The following is a 26,128-nucleotide window of genomic DNA, read 5'->3' as shown; positions in this document are numbered from 1 at the left end:
GATCTGATTCCCTGACCAGGCACCTGCATTGGGAGTGCAGAGTCCTAGCCACTGGACTATTAAGGAAGTCCCTACTGTATTTTTAACATCAGACGCTGTAGTTTTCCTCTCTGAAATTTTTATTTATGTATTTTTAAAGAAATATTATCCATGTCTTCATTTAACACAGTCTTTGCTCTAGCTTCTTGAACCAATGTATTATAGTAACTTATATAATACCTTTTCATGTCCCTATTTGTTCTATTCTTTTAGTCACTTCTGAGTCAGATTTAATTGTTTTTTCTTTTCATGATAGGTTTAATTTTCTGCTTTCGTTTTTGTGTCTGGTAATTTTTGATTTGATACTAGACATTGTTAATTTTAACTAAGCTTGATGCTATTTCTATATACCTGTTAATATAATAGTCTTATTAAATTCTGGACGTGATTCAGTTGCTTTGGAACTGTTTATTTTATGTCTTGCTTCTAAGCTTTTTTAGGTGGGACAGGATATGTGTTTATTGCAGAATTTATTTTCTTCTGACTGACGGCAAGACTCATTCTTCTGTAGTCAAATAGTAAATATCTTAGGCCTTGTGAGCTATTCCATTTTTCTTGCAGCTACCTATCCCTTCCTTCTGTTATAGTGTGTAAGCACTATACTCCATAGGGAATGTTTAAAAGAATGAGGATATTGTGAGATTTATTCTTGACACTGTAATTTGAATTTCATCTAGTCTTCAATTGTCATGAAATATTACCGCATGACTTTTTTTTTTTTTTTTTTTTAATAATGTAAAAGCTATCCTGAGTTCTTGGGCTGTACAGAAGCAGAAGGTGGACCAGATTGATCCGTGGGATATAATTTACTGACCTCTTTTCTAACCAATCCTATTTGAAATACGACCTTTTTCTATTTTGGCTACTGGGGACAGAACTTATAAAACTTGTATGGGTGCTGGGCACATTATTTCCTCTAGTGCTTTTAGTGATTCTTTCCCTCACCTTGGGTAGTTTCCTCACATATGTACACTGATCAATACTTTGCTGAAGACTCAGAAAGGGCTGTTTGCAGATTTCCAGAGTGGTCTCTGTACCTCTCACCTCTTTGGTCACTACTCCATGAATGCTAATTCCTATCTCCAATTTGTCTTTTGACGCCCAGCCTCACTTCTTTGACAGAGGGAAATTGCCAGGTTTTAACTGGGTCCTCTCTCTTTGCCTCTTACCCCACTAATACATACTGGGATAATTGTAGTGTTTAGTCTTTGTTTCTAATCTTTTATGTATCACTGTTCACTGTCTTTTCTCACCTCTTGTGTGACTGATGTCTTGAGTGTTGCTGTTTTATATATTCTGTTCTGTTATTTGGTTGTTTCAGGTAAATACAATTTCTGTTGCTCCATATTAATTGGAAACACAAGCCTATTACTTTTTATTTGTTTGTTTTTTACTGTCATTTTAAGGGATTTGTGAAGAAGGGACAGCCCACTGTCTTGGTGCAATGTACCTCCATTATTTTGAGAATTAAAATATTGGGACCTTTCATTTCCCAAATGTGCATTTAGTGCTTACTGCATGTTAACCTCTTTTCTGGGTCTTATGAATAAAATTTTAAAGGAACTTCCATTATAGGCAGTCTCCAAAATTAAATAATGAACATAGTGTCTATCCATGAAATAAGGGATTTGTGGAAAAGGGACAGCCCACGCTCTTGGTGTAATGTACCTCCATTATGGATTCCTTTTGGATTTACTAGCTTGAGTGAATCATAACCAAAGGTCCACAAATCATTTATTTTTAAATGCCAATTTTAGATTTAAGTAAATACATAGCTACTTGTCTAAATGCCAGATAGGCTAAAAATGATACTGTATCATTGCTTTTTCTTTCTTTTTATGGCTTTATTCTCATTTGTTTCTTTTTTAAAAAGATTATTGGCATATAGTTGATTTACAATGTTGTGTTGGTTTCAGGTATGTAGCACAGTGAATCAGTTCTCAGGGTTTTTTTGTTGTTTTTTTTTTAACGACTCTTTCCCCATATAGGCTATTACAAAGTACAGTAGAGTTACCTACACTATTTGTTGTTTCATTATTTTTTGGTGTTTTTTAAAATTCAGTTGTTTGTGTCATTGTTTTTGTATGAAATATTCTCAGCTTACTATGGTAATATGTTTTTCCCATATCGATCAAATATTATTATTGATAGTTAATAGTAACTTTTGCTAAGTAAAACACGATTTTAATAAATTCAGTTTGGCAAGCCAAATCTCTTAAAATGTATTTGTATTGAAAAGAAATGGGATACAGTGTGACATAGAGTGAAAACGTGGTATTTAGTGTTAGCTGGGTTATAATATTAGATTTGCCACTTGATATTTATGTGTCCTGGGCAAGTTATTTATTTGTGAGTCTCTTCATAATGGTGACAACAATATTCATCTTTAAAGTTGTTTTAAGGATCCAGTGTTCCCTCTTGCTTTTTTGGGAAATTTTAGAAACCAACATATGATATCCCTATTGTTTCCTTTTAAGTAGTTGACATGTGAAAAATAGATCCATTTGTAATTCATTCTTCTTTGAATTTGTATGGTCTGCTCAATCAACAGTTAGAACTGGACCTGGAACAACTGACTGGTTCCAAATAGGAAAAGGAGTACGTCAAGGCTGATTATTGTCACCCTGCTCATTTAACTTATATGCAGAGTACATCATGAGAAACGCTGGGCTGGAGGAAGCACAAGCTGGAATCAAGATTGCCAGGAGAAATATCAATAACCTCAGATATGCAGATGACACCACCCTTATGGCAGAAAGTGAAGAGGAACTAAAAAGTCTCTTGATGAAAGTGAAAGAGGAGAGTGAAAAAGTTGGCTTAAAGCTCAACATCCAGAAAACGAAGATCATGGCATCAGGTCGCATCACTTCATGGGAAATAGATGGGGAAGCAATGGAAACAGTGTCAGACTTTATCTTTTTGGGCTTCAAAATCACTGCACATGGTGATTGCAGCTTCACTCCTTGGAAGAAAAGTTATGACCAACCTAGATAGCATATTGAAAAGCAGAGACATTACTTTGCCAACTAAGGTCTGTCTAGTCAAGGCTATGGTTTTTCCAGTAGTCATGTATGGATGTGAGAGCTGGACTGTGAAGAAGGCTGAGTGCCGAAGAATTGATGCTTTTGAACTGTGGTGTTGGAGAAGACTCTTGAGAGTCCCTTGGACTGCAAGGAGATCCAACAGTCCATTCTGAAGATCAGCCCTGGGTGTTCTTTGGAAGGAATGATGCTAAAGCTGAAACTCCAGGACTTTGGCCACCTCATGGGAAGAGTTGACTTATTGGAAAAGACTCTGATGCTGGGAGGGATTGGGGGCAGGAGGAGAAGGGGACGACAGAGGATGAGATGGCTGGATGGCATCACTGACTCGATGGACAGGGAGGCCTGGCATGCTGCGATTCATGGGGTTGCAAAGAGTCAGACATGACTGAGCAACTGAACATGGATTTTGTTTCAAAAAATTTAGAATTTCTTTGTTCTGACGATAATGGCTTTGTCACAAATAGTTGGTAAACTGGACCAAAATATATGAACTATCTTTTAGTAGATACTACACCAAAGGCAGAGTAGGATTGTGGTCCCCGAGAGAGCGGTAATAAAGAATATGAGTTTCTACAACTACCGTGGCTTTCTGCCTGGAAGCAACTTTGGAATTGAAGAAGCAGGGAGGGGGAGCCTAATGATCCTGTAACCACGCTCAGTTGAGGCACAGACTGGATTTTGGCAAGGCTTGGGCAGCTACAAGTTGCATGGTCAAGTTCTAAAAAGATAGAACTATGCAATCAAAGGAACTCCAGGGGGCTTCCTTGGTGACTCAGTGGTAAAGAATCCATCTGCTAATGCAAGAGACACAGGTTTAATTCCTGATCTGGAAAGATCCCACATGCCACAGAGCAGCTAAGCCCATGTGCCACAACTATTGAGCCTGTGTTCTAGAGCCTGGGAGCCACTGCTACTAAGCCCATGTGCTGCAACTGCTAAAGCCCATGTGCCCTAGAGCCTGTGCTCTGCACCAAGAGACACCACTGCAATGAGAAGCCTGTGCACTGCAACTAGAGAGCAGTCTGTGGAGCATGAAGACCAAGCACAGCCAAAAACAATTTTTTTTTAAAAGCTCCAGAAATCTTTAAATGGGCTACCTTGAGTCTTTAATGAATACTAGGTCGTGAATGCATAAACTCTGTAAACCCAGACAGTGAACATCCAGGGAATTACTAGCAGAATCTTTACCAGATTTATGCAGGAGACATTTAACTCTGACCAGAGTGAAGGATCTTTTGGTGCATCCAAGACATTCAGTGGAGAACCCATTGGATTTGTCATGTTGTAAAGATAGAAAAGTCCTCGGGGAGCAGGGGCTCAAATAGATCTCTAAGTAATTACCTGTTAAAACAAAACCCAACTCTCTGATGATTGCAAACACTCAAAAACAACAGTGTCATTGATATTTTCCCACATCTAAGCAGAAATTCCTAGACATTGCAAGAAACATGTCCAAGGTAGTCTATAACCAGGAGAAAAGTCAGTCCAGAGAAATAGATCCAGAAATGAAAGAGCTGATGGAGCTAGCAGTCAGGGCTATTAAAAATAAAATAAGTTAAATTTAAAAATTTAAATGTAAAGAAAAATATGAATGTAATGGCTAGAGAAATGGAAGACATGAAAAAGAACCAAATAGAACTTCTAGGAGTAAACAAAGGATTATCTGAAATAAAAAGTTAACTGAACAGATTTAACAGTAGATTGGACAGAGCAGAAGAACAGACCAGTAAATTTGAAGATACAGCAAAACTTTATAATCTTAAAAGGAAGCAGAGAAAGAGAGCTGAAAATAGTCAGTGGCTCATTGGTCTGTGAGATAGTACCAGGTAAACTCAACAAAGTATATTTAACATTCTCAAAGGATGGAACCAAAAGTATTGTAAGAAGTAGTGGCTCAAAATTTTCCAAATTTGATGAAAATGATGAACTCATAAGATCCAATAGTCTGAATAAACCCAAAGCAGGGTAGATCCACACAAAAATACCATGAGAGCAGTTTCTAAAAACCAGTGATGAAAAAAAGTATTTTGAGTGCAGCCAAAGGAAAAGACATATTATATATAGAGAAACAGTAAGGACTTCTTGTCAGAAACTATGGAAACTAGGAGATGATGAAACATTTTATATTCAGGAAAATTTCCTTTGAAAGCAAGGGTGAAATAGAAACATTTTCAGCCCAAACTATAGAATTTGTTACTACCTAGTTGAAAGTTACTACAAGAAACATCTTTCAGATGGAGGGAAAATGGATCAGATGAAAACTTAGATCTGGACAAAGAAATGATAAATATATTTGAGTATAAAGTACATTTCCCCTAATTTTAAAGATAATTGGCTATTTATAAAGAAAAGTCATATTATGAGTTTTATGACATATGTAGAAGTAAAATGTATGATACACAAGGTATTAAGGATGAGAGCAGGGAAATGGAAGTACACCACAGTGTTGTAAGGGTAGCGGGTATTCACATATTTTGTGAAGTAAGAGGTATCATTGATGGTACAGTCTACTGAGTTAAAGATGTATATTGTAAAACCCAGAGCAACCACTAAGTATTAAAGAAGTATGCCGTTCAACTAGATATGAAATGAAATGCTAGAGTATACCGAGTTAATCCCAAAGAAGACAAGAAAAGGTGGAAGAAAGGAACAAAGAAATGTATGGATATATGGAAGGTAAATGGTAAGATTGTAGATTTAAATCCAATTATATCAATAATTGCATTAAATGCAAATAATTTGGATCAGGATTTGGTAAGCTTCTTTAAAAAAACAGATATTAAGAATGTTTTAGGCTTTGTGGTCAGTATAAGGTCCTAGAAACTCTTCAGTTCTGCCAGGGTAGCAAAAAATCTAGTTCTAGTTAGTTGTTCAGTCATGTCCGACTCTTTGCAACCCCATGCACTATAACTCACCAGGCTTCTCTGTTCATTGAATTCTCCGGGCAAGAATACTGGAATGGGTTGCCATTTTCTTCTCCAGGGGATCTTCCCGACCCAGGGATTGAACCCTGGTCTCCTGCACTGCAGGCAGATTCTTTATGATCTGAGCCACCAGGGAAGCCCCATAGCAAAAATAAAAGTAACCATAGATAGTACATAAATTAATAAGTATGACTTTGTTTCACTAAAACTTTCTTTATATATACACTGCAATTTGAATTTCATGTAATTGTTATGCATTGCAAAATACTATTTTTTTCTTTGATTTTTTTTTTTTTTTTTTTTACTCCCAACTTTTAGAAAATGTAGAAGTGTTCTTAGTTCACAGGCTGCACAGAAGCAGATAATGGGCTGCATTTGCCTTTTGCCCTGTTGTAGTTTGCTAACCCTTGGCCTAACCTGCTGTCTCCAGTCTGGTCACCATTAGCTACCTGTGATATTTAAATAAAAATTAATTAAAATTAAATAAAAGGGATTGTCAGAGTGGATGAAAAAAATAAGACCCAACTGTATGCTACAAAAATCCACAAAAATCCAGAGTTACAGGTGAAAAATAAAAAGGATAGAAAGTGCTATACTCTGCAAAACTAATCATAAGAAAGCTGGAATAACTATACTAATATCAGAAAGTGGAAACTCCAGAACATGGACTAGAATGTTGCAGGAGTTACTTTGTCAAGGAGATGTAATGCTTCTGACAGTGTCTTCCCCCCAACCCTTCCTGCCCAATAACGGAGCTCTAAAATATTGGAAGCAAATTGACAGAGTTGAAAGATACATATGCAATCTAAAGTTAAAATTGGAAGTTTCAACACTCCTCTCAGTAATTGATAGTGCAACTAGATAGGGAATCAGTCCTAACATAGGACATGAATGGTGTTGTCAACAAACTGGATGTTACTGACATTTCTCCTCGTGGCGAAAGGTGCATTCTTTGGAAATGACTGACAGCCTCAGATGTTGGCGAGGATGTATAGCAACTGGCATAGTAGTGGGGGGAAGGTTAAATGATACAACCATTTTAGCAGAACGCTTGTGAGTTTCTTATGAAGTTAAACCTACTTATACTGTGCATGAGTGCACGTGTGCTCAGTTGTGTCCCACTCTGCGACCTTATAGACTGTAACTGGCAAGGCTTCTCTGTCCATGGGGTTCTCCAGGCAAGAATACTGGAGTGGGTTGCTATTTTCTCTTCCAGGGGATCTTCCCGACCCAAGGCTTGAACCCATATCTCTTGTATCTCCTGCATTGGCAGGCAGATTCTTTACCACTCTGCCACCATACTATACACGCTGTCAGTTCTAACTACTGTCTACACAAGAGAAATAAAAAATGTTTGTCCACACACAGACTTGTACACAAACATGCATAGCAGCTTTACTTACAATAGCCTCAGACTGGAAATAACCTTAGCATTCATCAGATGATTGAGTCAGCAAATACTGTTCATAGAATGGGATACTGCTCACATCAATAAGGTGTGGGTTGCTAACATATGCAAAATGTGAGTGACTGTGAAAAACATTATGCTGAGTTTAAAAAGTCAAAGTGAGGACGTACTATGTGATTCCATTTTTGTGAAACTCTAAAGACAAATCTACACTCAAAAAAGTAGATCAGGGCTTGCCTGAGGCTAAAAGTGGGTTCATTGACTAGGAAGAAGGTCACAGGGAAATCATTTATTTAGTCATAGTCTCTTCTGGTTTTTAATTTTTTTTTTTTTGGCTTATCTTAGTTTGTTCTCATTGCATTAGGAAGCTTAATCATTCATAAAAGAGTTTATGATTGGCAACTTGAAATTCATAGTGTGGGTAGAATTGATTGGTTGGTATAAATGCACATTGGCAACATTCTGTTTTCTGTGTTTCCTTTAGAGGTTTTAGAAATATATCTGTTTTTCTATCTGCTTCTGTAAGTATGAGCAAGAAGTGTGTATTATTGTTTATTCATTTGCTAATCAGTCAGTTCCTTGGGTTATGAGAAGAGTATGTTTTAAAATTTTGTTTTGTCAAAGTACAGTTGATTTACAATATTGTGTGAATTTCTGCTATATAACAGTGATTCAGTCATATATATATATCTATATATATATACACACAGACACACACACACACATTCATACACACACACACATTCTTTTTCATATTCTTTTCCTTTATGCTTTATCACAGGATATTTAATGTACTTCCCTGTGCTATACAGTAGGACCTTGTTTGTCCATTGTATATATAATAGTTTGCATCAACTAATCCCAAACTCCCAATTCATTCCCCACCCCACCCTCTGCTTGACAACCACAAGTCTGTTCTCCATGTCTGTGAGTCTGTTTCTCTTTCATAGGTAATTTCATTTGTGTCGTATTTTAGAGTCCACATATAAGTAATATCATGTTATTTGTCCTTTTCTGACTTAACTTCACTTAATAGGATAATCTCTAGGTCTACCCATGTTGCTGCCGGTGACATTATTTCATTCCTTTTTTATGGCTAAGTAGTTTCCATTGTATGTGTGTAGTACATCTTCTTTATCTGTTGATGGACATTTATGTTACTTTGTTTTCATGTCTTGGTTATTGTAAATAGTGCTGCTGTGAAGATTGGAGTGCATATATCTTTTTGAATTACAGTTTTTTCTGGATATATGCCCTGAGGTGGGATTACTGAATCATATAGCAACTCTTAATTTTTTGAGGAACCTCCATACTGTTTTCCATAGTTGCTGTACCAATTTACATTCCCACCAACAGTATAGGAGGGTTCTCTTTTCTCCACACCCTCTCCAGCATTTATTATTGGTAGACTTTTTAATGATGGCCATTCTCACCTGTGTGAGGTGGTACCTCACTGTAATTTTTGATTCACATTTCTCTTATTAAAATAAAAATTTTTAGTACAAATCATCTGTTCATTGAACAAGTGTTTACTGAATGTATGGTATGTGGGTAGGCACTGTCCTAGGTGCTGAAGATAGAGGCCTACTTAATGTGGGATGGAGGTAATCAGAAAGGCATTTATAATACAGCGTGAAGTATAAGTAGAATAATGTTGGGATATTCATCAGGAGCACTTAATCCTGATAAAAGAATAATCAAGGAGTGGATAAAAGAATGATTTCTTAAGATATAACATCCAAACAACTTTGAGGATGAAGAGAGGTGAGTTGATAATAGAAGGAACAGCACATACAGAGGTCTAGAGGCTAGAAACAGCATGGAATATTTGGGTATTTCATAAAGTTTAGTATGGCGGATTTGTTGAACCATTAAACCAGACTAATAACTCATTAGTCTGGACTTCCTGTTATATGAGGAAAAATAACCCCATATATTTGAAGCCACTCTGGTTAGGTTTTCTGATACTTGAACATATCCATAACCAGCAGAGGGAGATAACATATTTAAGTTAAAACAAAGAGATGGATGAGATAACCTAGACAAAAGAAATGAAGTCCTAAAATAGAACCAGCTTTCAAGGAAAGTGCAGAAGTGAGCCTGCAGATGAATCCAATATAGGGCAAAGAAATAAGAAGAGGAATCAGAAAAGCGGTGTCACAGGATGGCCAGGTTTCAAGAATGAAGTTGTGAGCACTGCTGTCATATGCTGCCAAATAAGCAAAGACTATAGTATCCATCTTTGTGTGAAATGTTCCCTTGGTATCTCATATTTTCTTGAAGAGATCTCTAGTCTGTCCCATTCTGTTATTTTCCTCTGTTTCTTTGCATTGGTCACTTAGGAAAGCTTTCTTAATTCCCCTTGCTATTCTTTGGAACTCTGCATTCCAAAGAATATCCTTCCTTTGGGTATATCTTTCCTTTTCTTCTTTGCCTTTCACTTCTCTTCTTTTCTCAGCTATTCCTAAGGCCTCCTCAGACAACCATTTTGCCTTTTTGCATTTCTTCTTGGGAATGGTTTTGATCACTGCCTCTTGTAAAATGTCATGAACCTCCATCCATAGTTCTTCAGGCACTCTGTCTAAAAAATCGAATCCCTTAAATCTATTTGTGACTTCACTGTATAATCGTAAGGGATTTGATTTAGGTCATACCTGAATGGTCTAGTGGTTTTCCCTACTTTCTTCAATTTAAGTCTAAATTTGGCAATAAGGAGTTCATGATCTGAACCACAATCAGCTCCCAGTCTTATTTTTGCTGATTGTATAGAGCTTCTCCATCTTCGGCTGCAAAGAAATAATCAGTCTGATTTTGGTATTGACCATCTGGTGATGTGCATGTGTAGAGTCATCTTTTGTGTTGTTGGAAGAGAGTATTGCTACGACCAGTACATTCTCTTGGCAAAACTATGTTACCCTTTTCTGTGCTTCATTTTGTACTCCAAGGTGAAACTGGCCTCTTACTCCAGGTATCTCTTGCCTTTCTGCTTTTGCATTCCAGTCCCCTGTGATGAAAAGAACGTCTTTTTTTTGGTGTTTTCTAGAAGGTCTTGTATGTCATCATAGAACCATTCAACTTCAGCTTCTTCAGAATTAGTGGTTAGGGCACAGACTTGGATTACTGTGATACTGAATGGTTTGTCTTGGAAATGAGCAGAAATCATTCTGTCATTTTTGAGATTGCATCCAAGTACTGCATTTTGGATTCTTTTGTTGACTGTGATGGCTATTCCATTTCTTCTAAGGGAGTCTTGCCCACAGTATATAGTAAAGGGTCATCTGAATTAAATGCTGCCATTCTGGTCCGTTTTAGTTCATTGATTATTAAAATGTCGATGTTCACTATTTCCATCTCCTGTTTGACCACTTGTAGTTTACCTTGATTCATGGACCTAACATTCCAGGTTCCTAGGCAGTCTTGTTCTTCACAGCATCGCACTTTGCTTCATCACCAATCACATCCACAACTGGGCATTGTTTTTGCTTTGGCTTCATCTCTTCATTCTTTCTGGAGCTATTTTTCTACTCTTCTCCAGTAGCATATTGGGCACCTATTGACCTGGAGAGTTCATCTTTCAGTGTCCTATCTTCTTGCCTTTTCATACTGTTCATGGGGTTCTCCAGGCAAGAATACCGAAGACATTTACCATCCGCTTCTCCAGTGGACCATGTTTTGTCAGAACTCTCCACCATGACCCTTCTGTCTTGGGCACAATAAAGGACAGAAAAGGTATGGACCTAACAGAAGCAGAAGATATCAAGAAGAGGTGGCAAGAATACACAGAACTGTACAAAAAAGATCTTTATGATCCAGATATCCATGATGGTGTGATCACTCACCTTGAGCCAGACATCCTGGAATATGAAGTCGAGTAGGCCTTAGAAAGCTGGTGGAGGTGATGGAATTCCAGCTGAGCTCTTTCAAATCCTGAAAGATGATGCTGTGAAAGTGTTGCACTCAGTATGCCTGCAAATTTGGAAAACTCAGCAGTGGCCACAAGACTGGAAAAGATCAGTTCTCATTCCAATCCCAAAGAAAGGCAATGCCAAAGAATGTTCAGACTCCCAGACAATTGCACTCATCTCACACGCTACCAAAGTAATGCTCAAAATTCTTCAGGTGAGGCTTCAACAGTATGTGAACTGAGAATTTCCAGCTGGTCAAGGTGGATTTAGAAAAGGCAGAGGAACCAGAGATCAAATTGCCAACATCCTTTGGATCATAGAAAAAGCAAGAGAATTCCAGAAAAACATCTATTTCTGCTTTATTGAGTATGCCAAAGCCCTTGACTGTGTGGATCACAACAAACTGTGGAAAATTCTGAAAGAGATGGGAATACCTGACCACTTGACCTGCCTCCTGAGAAATCTGTATGCAGGTCAAGAAGCCATAGTTAGAACCGGACATGGAACAATGGACTGGTTCCAAATTGGTAAAGGAGTACCACAAGGCTGTATATTGTCGCCCTGTTTATTTAACTTATATGCAGAGTACATCATGAGAAATGCTGGGCTGGGTGAAGTACAAGCTGGTATCAAGATTGCTGGGAGAAATATAAATAACCTCAGATATGCAGATGACACCACCCTTACGGCAGAAAGTGAAGAAGAACTAAAGAGCCTCTTGATGAAAGTGAAATAGAGTGAAAAGTTGGCTTAAAGCTCAGCATTCAAGAAACTAAGATCAAGAAACAGTCCCATCACTTCATGGCAAATAGATGGTGAAACAATGGAAACAGTGTCAGACTTTATTTTTTTGGGCTCCAGAATCACTGCAGATGGTGACTGCAGCCATGAAATTAAAAGACGCTTATTCCTTGGAAGGAAAGTTATGACCAACCTAGACAGCATATTAAAAAGCAGAGACATGACTTTGCTGACAAGGGTCCATCTAGTCAAAGCTATAGTTTTTCCAGTAGTCATGTATGGATGTGAGGGTTGGACCATAAAGAAGGCTAATGGCCGAAGAATTGATACTTTTGAACTGTGGTGTTGGAGAAGACTCTTGAGTGTCCCTTGGACTGCAATGAGATCAAACCAGTCAATCATAAAGGAAATCAGTCTTGTATACTCTTTGGAACAACTGATGCTGAAGCTGAAGCTCCAAATCTTTGGCCACCTGATGTGTAGAACTGACTCACTGGAAAAGACCCTGAGGCTGGGCAGGATTGAAGGCAGGAGGAAAAGGGGATGACAGAGGATGACGTGATTGGATGGCATCACCAACTCGATGGACATGAGTTTGATCAAGCTCCGGGAGTTGGTGATCTACAGAAAAGCCTGCGTGTTGCAGTCCATGGGATGGCAAAGAGTCAGACACCACTAAGCAACTCCACTGTAACTGTAACTATAAGGGACTCAGTCTTAGTAAAGCATTCACTCTAGGAACTCTTTTTTTTCTTTTTATTTATATATTTTTTAATGTGAATGTATTTATTTTAATTGGAGGTTAATTACTTTACAGTATTTTATTGGTTTTGCCATACATCAACATGAATCCGCCACAGGTATACATGTGTTCCCCATCCTGAACCCCCCTCCCTCCTCCCTCCCTTTTTTTTTCTTTTTAAAGTGTAGAAATCAAGTCAACAGCTGTTGTACTTTCATTCAGTTAGATTAGATTTTGTGCACATAAGAACTAAATACTGAGATAATGATAATTCTACACCAGCAGTGAAGAGTAAGAGGTGAGGATGTTAGTTTTTCAACATAGGTGAACAGTCTCAGTGGAACACTTTCAAAAACGTTTAATATGTCAGCTATCCTGAACCTGTAGGAAGGAAGGATTCTTTAAACTGAGATATTTGTATGTCTTTTGGGTTGTTTCTAAACTCTGAACATATTTACATAGATTTTTGTGTTTACATTTTTTAGGATGTCCATAGTTTTCATTCGAAATTAAGAGGTTGTCTTGTGTTGGATTCCCTGGCAGCAGACAAAAATGTGAGTGCATGTAGTTTATTTGGAAATTGATGCCAGGAAGCATCAGTGGGGAAGAGTAGTGGAGTGATCCTGGGAAAGGGGGAAAAAAGCCAATATGGAATGTGTTTTTAAGTAACTTACTTTATCGGCAACTGGGACGAAATTTTTCTGTTGAGATAAAAGATCATATCTCAGATTGATCCCAGCAGAGGAGTTAAGGAGCTTCTGCCAGTTACTTGTTTAGAGATGCTCTCAAGAACACTTAACCTCCCCGCCCTGTAGTCAGAGAGAAATCCTCATGTGAAGACTTGTACAAGCTTGCAGGTTGGCCTGTCCTGGAATCATGTAAGTGGTGAGGGGTTCAAGGTGAGGTGCTGCCAGCATCTGCTACAGAGGTAACAATAAAATACAATTTTATTTCTTGGTTAATTGAAGATTTTTTTAAAGATTAAAAAAAACTATTCTTTAATGTCACAGAATTTCCATGTTTTAAGTGGTAAGAAAATAGTCCTTATCCCTTAGAGATATACGGTGAGATATTTGTGGATGAAATCATACCTGGAATTTGCTTTAAAATAACACATTGGGGTGAATCAGGATTGTCTGAATGGTTAAATAACCCATGTAAGACTGTCAGAAAACATGCCCTGTTGTCTTTTTCCAATTGTAACTATCAAATGTTAATAAGAACGGATCAGTGCCTTTAGAAATCTTTAGGCAGAACCTGTTTTTTATGGGTTGTGTTTTGCTGATGTTTCAGTGGAACATACTTAAATCACCAGCATTTTATTTAGACAACCTGGTTTAGTTATAAATAATTTTTAGTAGTCAGCTGGCTGGCCCCCAAATAAGGTGTCAGCATTTGCTTTAAATAAGACATGATCACCATCTGGTGGTGAATAACAGTAACTTTGGTTTGTATATTGCTTTATGGCTTATAAAGTTTTCATATACATCTTCTCATTTATTGAGATTATTGTAGAAGTTACAGTGAATTCATTTTGTTATGCTTTCTGCCAAGATGACATAGATCTGTAAGATGACATAGTATGTTACTTATATAGTTACTTCTGCTTGTCGAATGAATGTTGATTGAAAGAAAGTATAAATTGATCACTTGTTAGGTAGGAATGAAGATAACATAAATTTCATAATGGAACAGAATTCTTTTAAGTTCGTATCTGCAGAACTGTCTTTAAAAGAAACATCAAACTGATTTCCTAACACCTAAAACCATGGTATTGAATCATAAAGGCATCTTTTAGTGTGCATTTAAGTTTTTAAATTCTATGAAACATACATGATGTGGATAGAAATTTGGTATTCTGTAGAGATCTAGTGTTAGGAAATCACTGTATAGGTATTTTTTAGTTAAATAAATAAAGACTATATGATATCAAAAAGTCTGCCTTTATTTTCTTTCTATTCTTTTCCTGTTTATGCTTAGTTTTTAGTCTCTCTGAATTATCAAAATTTGGGATAAATGAAAATAATTTTTTAGCTAGTGTGCTTGATTTTTTTGCTTTATTTATAATAAATATTAAAACTGTAATGTAATTTTCCCCATTATTTTGTTTAACATTATAGATGAAATCAGATCTTGTGGGTTAGCAAAGCAGTTTATAATTTGGCTTTGGTTTCAGTGGATACTACCTATTTTGCAGGTTGAGCATTGTCTGAAGGTGGTGTTTTCATTTTGAGTAACAATGCTTGCTTTTGAATTCTAAAGCACAGTGTTTCTCAACCTTTTTTCCCATGATCACATTTCTAAAGAGAAAAGTTTAAAATTAATTTCTCCCTAGCAAGAGAAATTAAATGCTAAGGAGTAAGATTTTGTCTCATAGGGTTAAGTTGTGGAGAACCGTAAACCATTATCTGAGATTTTTTACCCTCCTCCAGGACCAGTTTTTGCCTCCTTGGTTGCAGTATTGCTCCCATTGAGAATATAAACTGTAGTGAACTTTGCTTTTTATAATTGTAAATTTTCCAGAAAGCAATTTGGAAGTGAAGTGATTGTTTCAAAAGTTTTTGTTTGTTTTAAATAAATTCTTACTCATTTGTTTTTGGCAGCCCTGTGTCCTCCTTGCTTTTCTGAGGCTTTCTGTAGTTACAGTGAGCTGGGGCTACTCTTCATTGCAGTACATGGGCTTCTGATTGCAGTGGCTTCTTTTGTTGTGGAGCACAGGCTCTAGTGTGTTGGGTTCAGTAGTTGCAGCACATGGGCTTAGTTGTTCTGTGGCATGTGGAATCTTCCTGGACCAGGGATTGAACTCATGTCCCTTGCATTGGCAGGTGGATTCCTATCCACTGCACCACCATGGAAAGTCCTCAAAAGTTTTAACTGTAAAAATGGATAGGAAAGTAGCAACAGCAGTCTTGGATGCACAACATTGTGAATGTAATTAATGGCACTGAAATGCACACTTAAAATGGTTAAGATAATAATTTTATGTTGTTTGTTTTAAACATCGATCGTGTAACACCCCAAGACCCATTGATTTTTGTGCACTTTAAAAGGATGAACTGTATGGTATATAAATTATATCTCAGTCAGTTCAGTTCAGTTGCTCAGTGTCCAACTCTTTGTGACCCCATGAACTGCAGCATGCCAGGCCTCCCTGTCCATCACCAACTCCTGGAGTCTACCCAAACTCATGTCCATTGAGTCGGTGATGCCATCCAACCATCTCATCCTCTGTCGTCCCCTTCTCCTCCTGCCCTCAATCTTTCCCAGCATCAGGGTCTTTTCAGATGAGTCAGCTCTTCTCATAAGGTGGCCACAGTATTGGAGTTTCAGCTTCCACATCAGTCCTTCCAATGAACACCTAGAACTGATCTCCTTTAGAAGGGACTGGTTGGATCTCCTTGTAGTCCAAGGGACTCTCAAGAGTCTTCTCCAACACCACAGTTCAAAAGTATCAATTCTTCGGCACTTAGCTTTCTTTAGAGTCCAACTTTCACATCCATACATCACAACTGGAAAAACCATAGCCTTGACTAAACAGACCTTTGTCAGCAAAGTAATGTCTCTGCTTTTTAATATGCTGTCTAGGTTGGTCATAACTTTCCTTCCAAGGAGTAAACGTCTTTTAATTTCATGGCTGCAGTCACCATTTGCAGTGATTTTTGGAGCCCCCCAAAATAAAGTCTGACACTGTTTCCACTGTTTCCCCATCTATTTGCCATAAAGTGATGGGACTGGATGCCATGATTTTAGTTTTCTGAATGTTGAGCTTTAAGTCAACCTTTTCACTCTCCTCTTTCACTTTCATCAAGAGGCTCTTTAGTTCTTCACTTTCTGTCATGAGGGTGGTGTCATCTGCATATCTGAGGTTATTGATATTTCTCCCGGCAATCTTGATTCCAGCTTGTGCTTCTTCCAGTCCAGCATTTCTCATGATGTATTCTGCATATAAGTTAAATGAGCAGGGTGACAGTATACAGCCATGACATATTCCTTTCCTATTTGGAACCAGTCTGTTGTTCCATGTCCAGTTCTAACTGTTGCTTCCTGACCTGCATACAGGCTTCTCAAGAAGCAGATCAGGTGGTCTGGTATTCCCATCTCTTTCAGAATTCTCCACAGTTTATTGTGATCCACACAGTCAAAGGTTTTGGCATAGTCAATAAAGCAGAAATAGATATTTTTCTGGAACTCTCTTGCTTTTTCCATGATCCAGCGGATGTTGGCAATTTGATCTCTGGTTCCTCTGCTTTTTCTAAAACCAGCTTGAACATCTGGAAGTTCACAGTTCTGTTGAAAAACGGAAGAGTGGATAGGAAGGAGTAGTAATAGTCTTTCTGTTGTCACAGCAACCTTTTAGCTGAATTACATTTTAGAAATGTGTAATGCCTCAGAGTGCATAGTCAGGAGCAACCCAAGATAAGAACCCAGATACTGAGCTGTGCAAAAAGGTGCTTGATTCATAACTTAGGTCTTCTGAACCATTCTTCCATCCATTTGATACTACTTGGATCTTTAAGAAATGTTACAGTGAGGCTTGGATTGGAAGGTCAGAGGTCTGGGATCTTCCTTCTGCTCTCTTTGATCTTGGGCAGTTACCATCACATCTTAGTTGTTAAGTTTTCTGGTTTATCAGAGAGTGTACTTTCAGTTCAAAAATGCTAAATCCTATGATTACTGCTGTGTTATTCTAAGGCTGCAGTACTTAGATTTGGACATTGAATATTAGAGCTGGAAGTCTTTAGTTCACCTGGTACAACTCTATTTATGGATAAAAAAATTGAGGTTTGCACCTCTTGACTCTTTCTAGTGCTTTTCATTATATACATGTAGCACAGTTTTAAAGAGTACTTAGTGGTGTATTAAGTGCAGGCTTTTAAGTATGGTGTGAACTTCCCTGGTGGCTCAGACAGTAAAGAATTTGCCCACAATGTGGGAGACCTGGATTCGATCCCTGGGTTGGGAAGATCCTCTAGAGAAGAGAATGGCAACCCACTCCAGTATTCCTGTCTGGAGAATCACATGAACAGAGGAGCCTGGTGGAGTCCATGGGGTCACAAAGAAACGGACACAACTAAACAACTCTTTCTTCTGAACATTTGAAATGTTGAAGAATATCAGAAATAAGACATGGTGGTACACATAAATTTATTTGACTTTATTACTAAATGTCTATATGTATATGTTGCCTTTCTAAATTGTGACCAATCAAACAAAAAGTTGTGGTTTCTGCTTTTAAAAATGAACAAATCAATAGGAATTACATAAAAGACAGATGAATAATAGTCACTTTCTCAGATTAAGATTGGTGAGGGTGCTTGTTAGAAATTTTGAAATTTTATAGATTTTGCAATTTTCCTTGATGGTACTTGTCTACATCTTGTCTGATACCACCTTAGCCCATGCCGTCATTGTCTTTTTTGTTTGTTTGTATGTGACGGTTGCAGCACACAGGATCTTTGATCTTATTTGTGGCATGTGGTATTTAGTTCCCTGACCCGGGATCAAACCCAGGTCCCCTGCATTGGGAGCATGGAGTCTTAACCATTGGACCACCAAGGTGGTCCTGCCATCATTATCTCTTGCCTGGAGTATGGCACTAGCTTCCTAATTAGTAGTATCCCCCTTCTCCTCACCCCCCCAGCTCTGTTTCATTCCTCAGAACAATCAAAATAATCTCCATAGCCCCTGTATTTTTTTAAATATAAAATATAAAACTTACACAAAATTGAAAGGTTGTATAATGAAGTTTCACATGCTCATCACCAAGGTTCAGTGAAATTTTGTAATTTTGTGTCATCTATATCTCTGTCCTCTGTTGCTTATTATGAAGCAGATCCTAGACATAGAAGAATCTTTTAAAAACTTACGTCAGGGGAGTTGCCTCATGGTTCAGTGCCTAAGACTCCCAATGCAGGGGGCCTAGGATCAATCCTTGGTCAGGGAGCTAGATCCCACTTGCAACTAAGACCTGGTGGAGCCAAATAAATAAATATTTAAAAAGCCAGAAAACTTAGATGAGAAAGCTTTCCTAAATCCCTCCCTTGATGTCTCATTACACTCAAAATCAAAACTCTACATGGCTCCCAAGGCTTTTTGAGATAATGACCTTTGCTTACTTCTTCAGTGACGTTGTGCACCGTTTTCTCTTTCCTACCACACTGCATGGCTTTAGTTGCCACAGAACTTCTCTACAGGCATTTCCATGTGCCTGGCGTGATCTTCCCTTCCTTGGCTTAATTGGCTGCTTCTTTATGGTATTTCCTTAATTAGACAGCTTTTCACTGATAGTTTTATCCTATGTAAAAATGTTTTCCTAAAATGTTGGCAGTTAGTGCATTTAGGTGAAGGGTGTATTAGTCTTTCAAATTTTTATTAGATTGCAAGAAAAAATATTGAAGGAAAACCCCTCCTCCTTCTTAAATACTTTGATATCACCGTTTCTCTTAAAATTTGTTTTGAGTCTTTCTCGCCTTTCTTCCCTACCTATCCCCTCCTTCCTCCTGTGATTATTTAATTGATTAGAGAGAAAAGGGAAATAGTATTATCTGATGAGAGAGTTGGAGGCATATGTTATTGGAAGCCATTGCCTTAAGTACCTTAGACTCCCTCGGCAAGGATGCTGTTTGTTAAGTGTATATAAGGAAAGAGTAACCCTTTAAAGATGGCCTGATGTGAGGGTGGCTCACTTCATCTTACCTAGAGGCCTTTCCTCTCCATGAACATCTACCTTCTTTAGGAAGAAATGCTGAATGCTGGTTATCAGACCTCCAGCCATGCTGATGTTTGTAGTAGTAGGTACACTGACTACTTTGTCGTCACCGACTCCATGGACATGAGTTTGAGTAAGCTCCAGGAGTTGGTGATGGTCAGGGAAGCCTGATGTGCTGCAGTCCACGGGGTTGCAAAGAGTCGGACACGACTGAGCGACTGAACTGACTGAGTGACTACTTTGTAGCAGAGATGTTTTCACAGTTTTTATTCTGGAATAATCTGAGCCATGTTTCGTGTATGTCTCTGTCTATATTGAATCAGTGGTATGATTCTCAATGAAACCCAAAACGTAAATGGAGCATTAGATACCCCTTGGTTTGTCTGCCTACGTAACAACTATTCTTGGATTTTTTTTCCCATTATGGTAATCGCTTAGTGATTTATATTACCTGGAATCTGGCATCTTGCATCTCTAAACTATAGCTTTTCAGATAGTGACCTGAGTTACAGTTCAGAGTCTTGAGCCGTTAGTTTTTTTTCTTTTTAAACTTCAGAAAACTTTAGGATGGTTGATTAAATAAACTTTGGAGGTTGGTATATAAAAACAGTTATTTCAAGGATCAAGTGGACTGTGGGACCAGTGTCATTATGTCTAAAACTGTGCTCCCCCACCAGAGTTTATAGAACCTGGCATTAAGTAAGAGCTTTTTGTAAGCTTATACTTAAATCCCTGTATCTGAAATCAATGTCCTTTTATCGGTGGCCTACATAAAATCTAGTGTTTCGTGACTCCAAGTGTGTCTCTGTTTATAAGCATGGAGGATGTTTAAGTGAAAGACTTCATTGAGAAATGAGAAGAATTATGTCATTTAGTTATTAAGAACAGCTGTAAATTTCTATCATTAAAAAACCAGAATTGTAAATAATAAAACTAGAAATACAGAAGCAGCAGCATTCGTAAGGCTTGGTGCTGGAAAGGTGCTTAGAAAAATGTCAGCTATAGCATGTCTTTGGGGAGTGGATCAGTAATATGTTCTGGGATTCTGCCACTTACTGCTGCTTCCATACCTGCATCATTTTGGCAGACCCTCCATGAATTCACACATTGCCTGACCTTTTCTTTTGCTTCAGAATCTTTCACCTTCCTGCGGCCTTGTGAAAGAAACGGGTCCATTAAAGGTTATGTATCAAATCTATCATGTGAAAAGGCGGAGAATTAGTTCAATTGGGACAAAATTTGTAGTTTTCAGAATGACTTGAATCTGGTTAATAGATAATTCTTAGAAGTTAATAATTCCTAATGTTCCCAAAATTAAGTTATTAAGAAGTATTCCAGGTGATAAATAAGTGAATTTACAGATTGTCAGAGTGTATGTTAAGATAATGATCATATGTTTAAAAAAATATGATTGATAATTTATGGCTGTACCAAACTCTAGTCACTTGCCTCATGTGGCTATTTAAATTAATTTAAAAATCACTAAAATTAAGTTCCTTAGTTTTATTAACCACATATCAAGTACTAAATAGGCACATGCAGCTAATGACTACTGTTCTGGAAAGTTCAGGTATTGACAGCACTGTTTAAGAGAATGTGAAGTATGGGAATTGTAATATTTTCAACTTATCTATTATACTGGTTAATTTTTCTGTTGGAATTCTTGTCTGTTTCTTATCAGCAGACAAGATATTAAGAGCTGCAGGTGTCCATTAGGTTATTAGCCTATCAGTTATGTTTGCAACAAAATGTATAAGTAAATTGGATGTTAGATAGACTTATTGTGATGATCATTTTGCAGTAATTTTTAATATCAAGTCTTAATGTTATATACCTGAAACTAAATATAATGTTATATGTCAGCTGTATCACCACACAAAAAATAAGTAGATTGTTAGTAAATTATGGGGTTTTATAATTATAAATTTTATATATTATAAATTACAATTTATAAATTTTAATTTTCAGTATGCTTGCTCTGTGTGATCCAGTGCAGTAGCACTAGTTGTGTGTGGCTCCTGAGCACTTGAAATGTGGCTGGTGTGAATTGACATGTGCTGTAAGGATAAAATGATAATGTTTTGAATACTGAGTATCCCCCAAAAGTGTACAGTGAATGAAGACAGTCAAAAGTTACAAACTTAACAGTTACAAAGTAAGTATGTTATGGGAAGGTAGTATACAGCATAGTGACTACAGTTAATAATGCTGTACAGCATATTTGAAAGTTGCTAAGCAAGTAGAAACCACAATCACAGAAAACCAACCAATCTGATCACATGGACCACAGACTTGTCTAACTTAATGAAACTGTGAGCTATGCTGTGTAGGGCCACCCAAGACGGACAGATGATGGTGGAGAGTTCTGACAAAAAGTGGTCTGCTGGAGAAGAGAATGGCAAACCACTTCAGTATTCGTGCCTGGAGAACCCCATGAAAGTATGAAAAGGCAAAAAGAAAGGACACTGAAAGGAGTACTCCCCAGGTTGGTAGGTGCCCAATATGCTACTGGAGATCAGTGGAGAAATTAACTGCAGAAAGAATGAAGAGATGGCGCCAAAGCAAAAACAACACCCAGTTGTGGATGTGACTGGTGATGGAAGTAAAGTCCAATGCTGTGAAGAGCAATAGAGTTGGACACGACTGAAGCGACTTAGCAGCAGCAGCAGCTGCATACCACCTCCTAAAACAAATAAGCAAATAAAAGCAATCTGTTTTCCTGCAGTTCAATTTTTGAGAGCTTTTTAAATTATAGAGCATTCTTTTGAATAAAATGTAGACTTTAGAGCCTGGCCTTATAAGGTTCTACATGATCATGCCCCTTACTTGGGTGCTTCCAGTTCCATGCTCACTTTGTTTTTCAGCCTTTTATGTCTTGTTACTTCAGTAAGCAGTGTCCTTGCCCTCTTTTCTCCACTATACCCTCAATCCCATACATTCTGGTCTTAAACGTGTTGTCGCTCAGTCGTGTCCTACTCTTTGTGACCCCATGGACTGTAGCCCACCAGGCTCCTCTGTCCATGGGATTTTCCAGGCAAGAGTACTGGAGTGGGGTGCCATTGCCTTCGCCGATTGTCAGTTTACTTGTCTCTAATCATCCCTCCTGTGCTTCTTCCCCTTACCTCCAGCTCACCCACTGTTAACCCCTCTGAGAAGATTCCCTTAAGTAGGTTTATTAAAGGTAGCTACTATTTCTTGCTTACTAATATAGGTGGATTCACAGACATTTGTTGAATGGGAAAATGTTTTTATACTTCAGGGTCATTTCAAATTAGAAGTGACTTTAGTGGAGAATAAAGAGTCTGAAAGAATAACTGAAAAAAAAATTAATCACCTTCCAACCTGTACTTCAGAGCCCTTGTATACTGCAAGGTGTTACGTGTTTCACAGAAAAAGAGTCCATGATCAAATATATTAGAGAATGCTGCAGACTATATCCAAGATAGGAATATAGGACTGTGTATGTAAGACTATAATCAGTAAAGGCTTCAGGAAGTTCTATAGTAAAAATAAGTATATATTTTTTGATACAGCGTTTTCCTAATATATTTGATTATGGAAACTTTTTAGATAGAATAAATGTAATTTCTCCTAGGTTACTAGCCATATTTGGGAAATGCTAAATGTATGTGTCTTTTATTTCCCTCAGGTCTAATTAATTAATCTATACCTCATAATCAGGCTCATGCCCAGAGGATATTTGGAGGAACTCTGGTTGTTTACATAGTTGAAAGAGAAAACTTTAGGGAAGTACAGCTATCTTCAAATATTTGAAGGTTCCATTAAAAGAGGAGTTGAAAATATTTTCTTTGAAACCAGAGAATAAGAGCAAGAACCAGGGGGAGGAAGATGTAGGTAGGCAGAGGTTTTGCTTTGTGTAAGGGTAACTTTCTAATAATTAGAATTTTCTAAGGTTAAATAAATGTTAAATTCAAATAAACCTTAATCCCCAATCTATAAGCCAACAGACATACCCAGAGGTGGCAGGACAGCTCCAGTTCAGTTCATTTTAGTCTCAGTCGTGTCCAACTCTTGTGAGTAAAGAGTTCTGTCCCTAAAGCTTGTCAAGCAAAGATTTATAGGGATGCTCTAGAGGAGTTTAGCACATTAGGTAAGGAATAGATTAGAAGGGTAGTTCTCTGCAATAGTTTGAAAACCATTAGGCTCTATTTCTGAGATATCTATGAATCGGAATTTATATTCATTGATCCTTTTCTAATTCTATGAATCCATGTCTTGGTTTGCAGTCTCAGTCAAGAAACCAAATATGAGAAACATATAGTAGAAATTTTAACTGTATGGTTAATTGCTTTTACTTGATTTTTTAAAAATATACTTTATTTTTTAGAGCAGTTTTAGATTCACACAAAGAAATTCAGCATAAAGTATAGAGAGGTCATATATACACTCTTCCCCTAGGAATATATTAATACAACCTCTCTCACTGTCCACATTCCACAGTATCGTGGTACATTTGGTAAAATGAATGAACCCTACGTTGATACATTATCACCCAAATGTCTACATTTAGAGTTCACCCCCCCCCTTTTTTTCCCTATTTTTTTTGGCTATGTGCAGCATGTGGGATCTTAGTTCCCCAACCACGGATCAAGCTGCAGTGGAAGTGTGGTGCCTTAGACACTGGACCACCAGGGAATTGTAGAGTTCACTCTCAGTTGTTGATGTTTGGAAAGAAAACGTGAATATTCTTGCCCATCTTTGACAAAGTGGTTTTTAGTCGTTTCTTATCGTAGTTTAGTCTTTTCTGATTCAGAGGTCTAAAAGATAACTAGATCAACATCTATTTTGAAAAAGTAGTCATCTTTTGAGAAAGTTCTTTTTTTCAATAATCTCATTAGAAATGTTTTATTTTGCTGACTAACAGTATTTTTTCTTCCTTTTAAGTACCTAAAGAATTGGTGGAGCTCCATTTGAAGTTGATGAGGAAGATTGGCAAATCTGTTACAGCAGACAGATGGGAAAAATACTTGATCAAGGTAAACATTTATAAGTCACCTTCTCTGAAATATTATTCTATCTAGCATAAATTGATGTTATGTTTCATAATGTGCTCTTTTAAAACGTTCTTTTAAAAGTTGCAAAATATGAACCAGAAATCCATATGATTACTGTAACTTTTGTAGCAACTATGCTCTGGTCTAGAGTCCTAAAGATTTTAGAGGTGTTACATATCTTTTGTGCCAAACACTGCACTCAGGACTCTTCATGTTTTCTCTCAGTTGATCCTTAAAATCATCCTAATCAACTTAATTGAGGTATGGACAGGGCCCAATAAAGTTGTCATTTTTCTTTGAGATCACATAGTATGTGTAGACAGAGCCAAAATTTGTCTTTTACCTAAAAGTTAAAATGTCTTTTACTTAAAAGGTAATACTGACTCAAAAACTCTTGGGTCAGTGTGAAAGACTTCTAAGTTATCATTAGACCAAACCTATTGTAAATGAGAACAGTCTGGGTAATCAGAAAACAGTTGCTTTGGGATAAACCCTATTAATGGCAAGGCCATTCAGGAAAAATTGTCTGGAATTACATCCAAACTTTGAGATCCACACAATTTTTTGTGTGTGGGAGGGGATGGTATGGTATTTGAACTCTTAACATATTAGAATATTAAGATTATATTTTTAGGTGGGATTGAAAAACTGGAATTTTCTTGTCTTGACAAGAAAATTTGTTTTTGTATATACATCTTGTATACAAAACACGAAAATTTGTCTTTGTATACATGTGTTGTCATATCTGCTTTTGCATATGATTGTAGAGTGCTATGAAAAGAAGAACCATCAAGAAACAAGAGTTGCTTTTTATTATAAAAATCACACTTGCTGTTCCAGTTATCTTTGCTGCATATTGTTTTATGTCACTTAATTTGGACATCACTCTAAATTAAGTGACATAAAACAATAATCATTTTAATCACCTCAGTGACACTGTGGGTTGGGAATCTCAGGTCACTTTCACTGTACTTTGTTGGCTAAAGCAGTCACAGTTCTCCCAGATTTAGGGAGAGGAAGACTAGACCCTCAACTCTCAGTGAGTGGTAGGAGTGTCTTAACTTTTGAAAAGCCCACTGTGAGATGAATCAATATTTTTTGTACAAGTTTGAAACCCTGAAAAGTTGGCTTAGCATTTCAAAAGTTTGATGCTGTGGGATTTTCTAAAAGCCTTGATTAACTAATATTTAATTATATCTCTGAACTGTATTAAGCTGTGAATAGTAAAGGAGCAGATTTTTAACTATTTAAAGTCTTAAAAAATGCCAGTGGTTGAAGGGAGGTGCCAGTGAAGTTGCTGTTTTACCTTTAACAAAATATTCATTAAGGATTAAGAATCTAGATCTGGACCTTAAAAAGAGGTGCTGGAATTTCAGTACAGTAATCTTTTAAAAAGTAATTTTATTTATTGTCTATGCTAGGTCTTTGTTGGGCTTCCCTTGTGGCTCAGCTGGTAAAGAATCTGCCTGCAGTGCAGGAGACCTGAGTTCTATCTCTGGGTTGGGAAGATCCCCTGGAGAAGGGAAAGGCTACCCACTCCAGTATTCTGGCTTGGAGAATTCCATGGACTGTGTAGTCCACGGGATCGCAAAGAGTTGAAC

The 26,128-nt window shown here is 37.4% G+C and overlaps 1 protein-coding gene across 6 annotated transcripts in view; it reads left to right on the top strand.

Annotated features, from left to right (window-relative positions):
- Nucleotides 1-26,128, top strand: part of RSF1 (remodeling and spacing factor 1) — a 148,176-nt gene that overhangs the window by 22,648 nt on the left and 99,400 nt on the right. For all 6 annotated transcript variants that reach the window (XR_015158156.1, XM_086385757.1, XM_086385756.1 and 3 more), the window contains exon 2: nucleotides 24,418-24,509. Coding sequence is in view for 3 of the 6 variants with exons in the window: in XM_086385757.1 (XP_086241883.1) it covers nucleotides 24,418-24,509 (92 nt within the window). In the remaining 3 variants the exon portion in view is untranslated. The remainder of the gene's footprint in view (nucleotides 1-24,417; nucleotides 24,510-26,128) is intronic.

The sequence above is a fragment of the Bos grunniens genome, chromosome 29 (genome assembly GCF_055505025.1).
Source record: "Bos grunniens cultivar Pamir isolate PY7600 chromosome 29, Bosgru_T2T1.0, whole genome shotgun sequence".
In the NCBI taxonomy this organism is placed as follows: Eukaryota; Metazoa; Chordata; class Mammalia; order Artiodactyla; family Bovidae; genus Bos; species Bos grunniens.
This window is presented reverse-complemented; position numbering and strand designations above follow the sequence as displayed.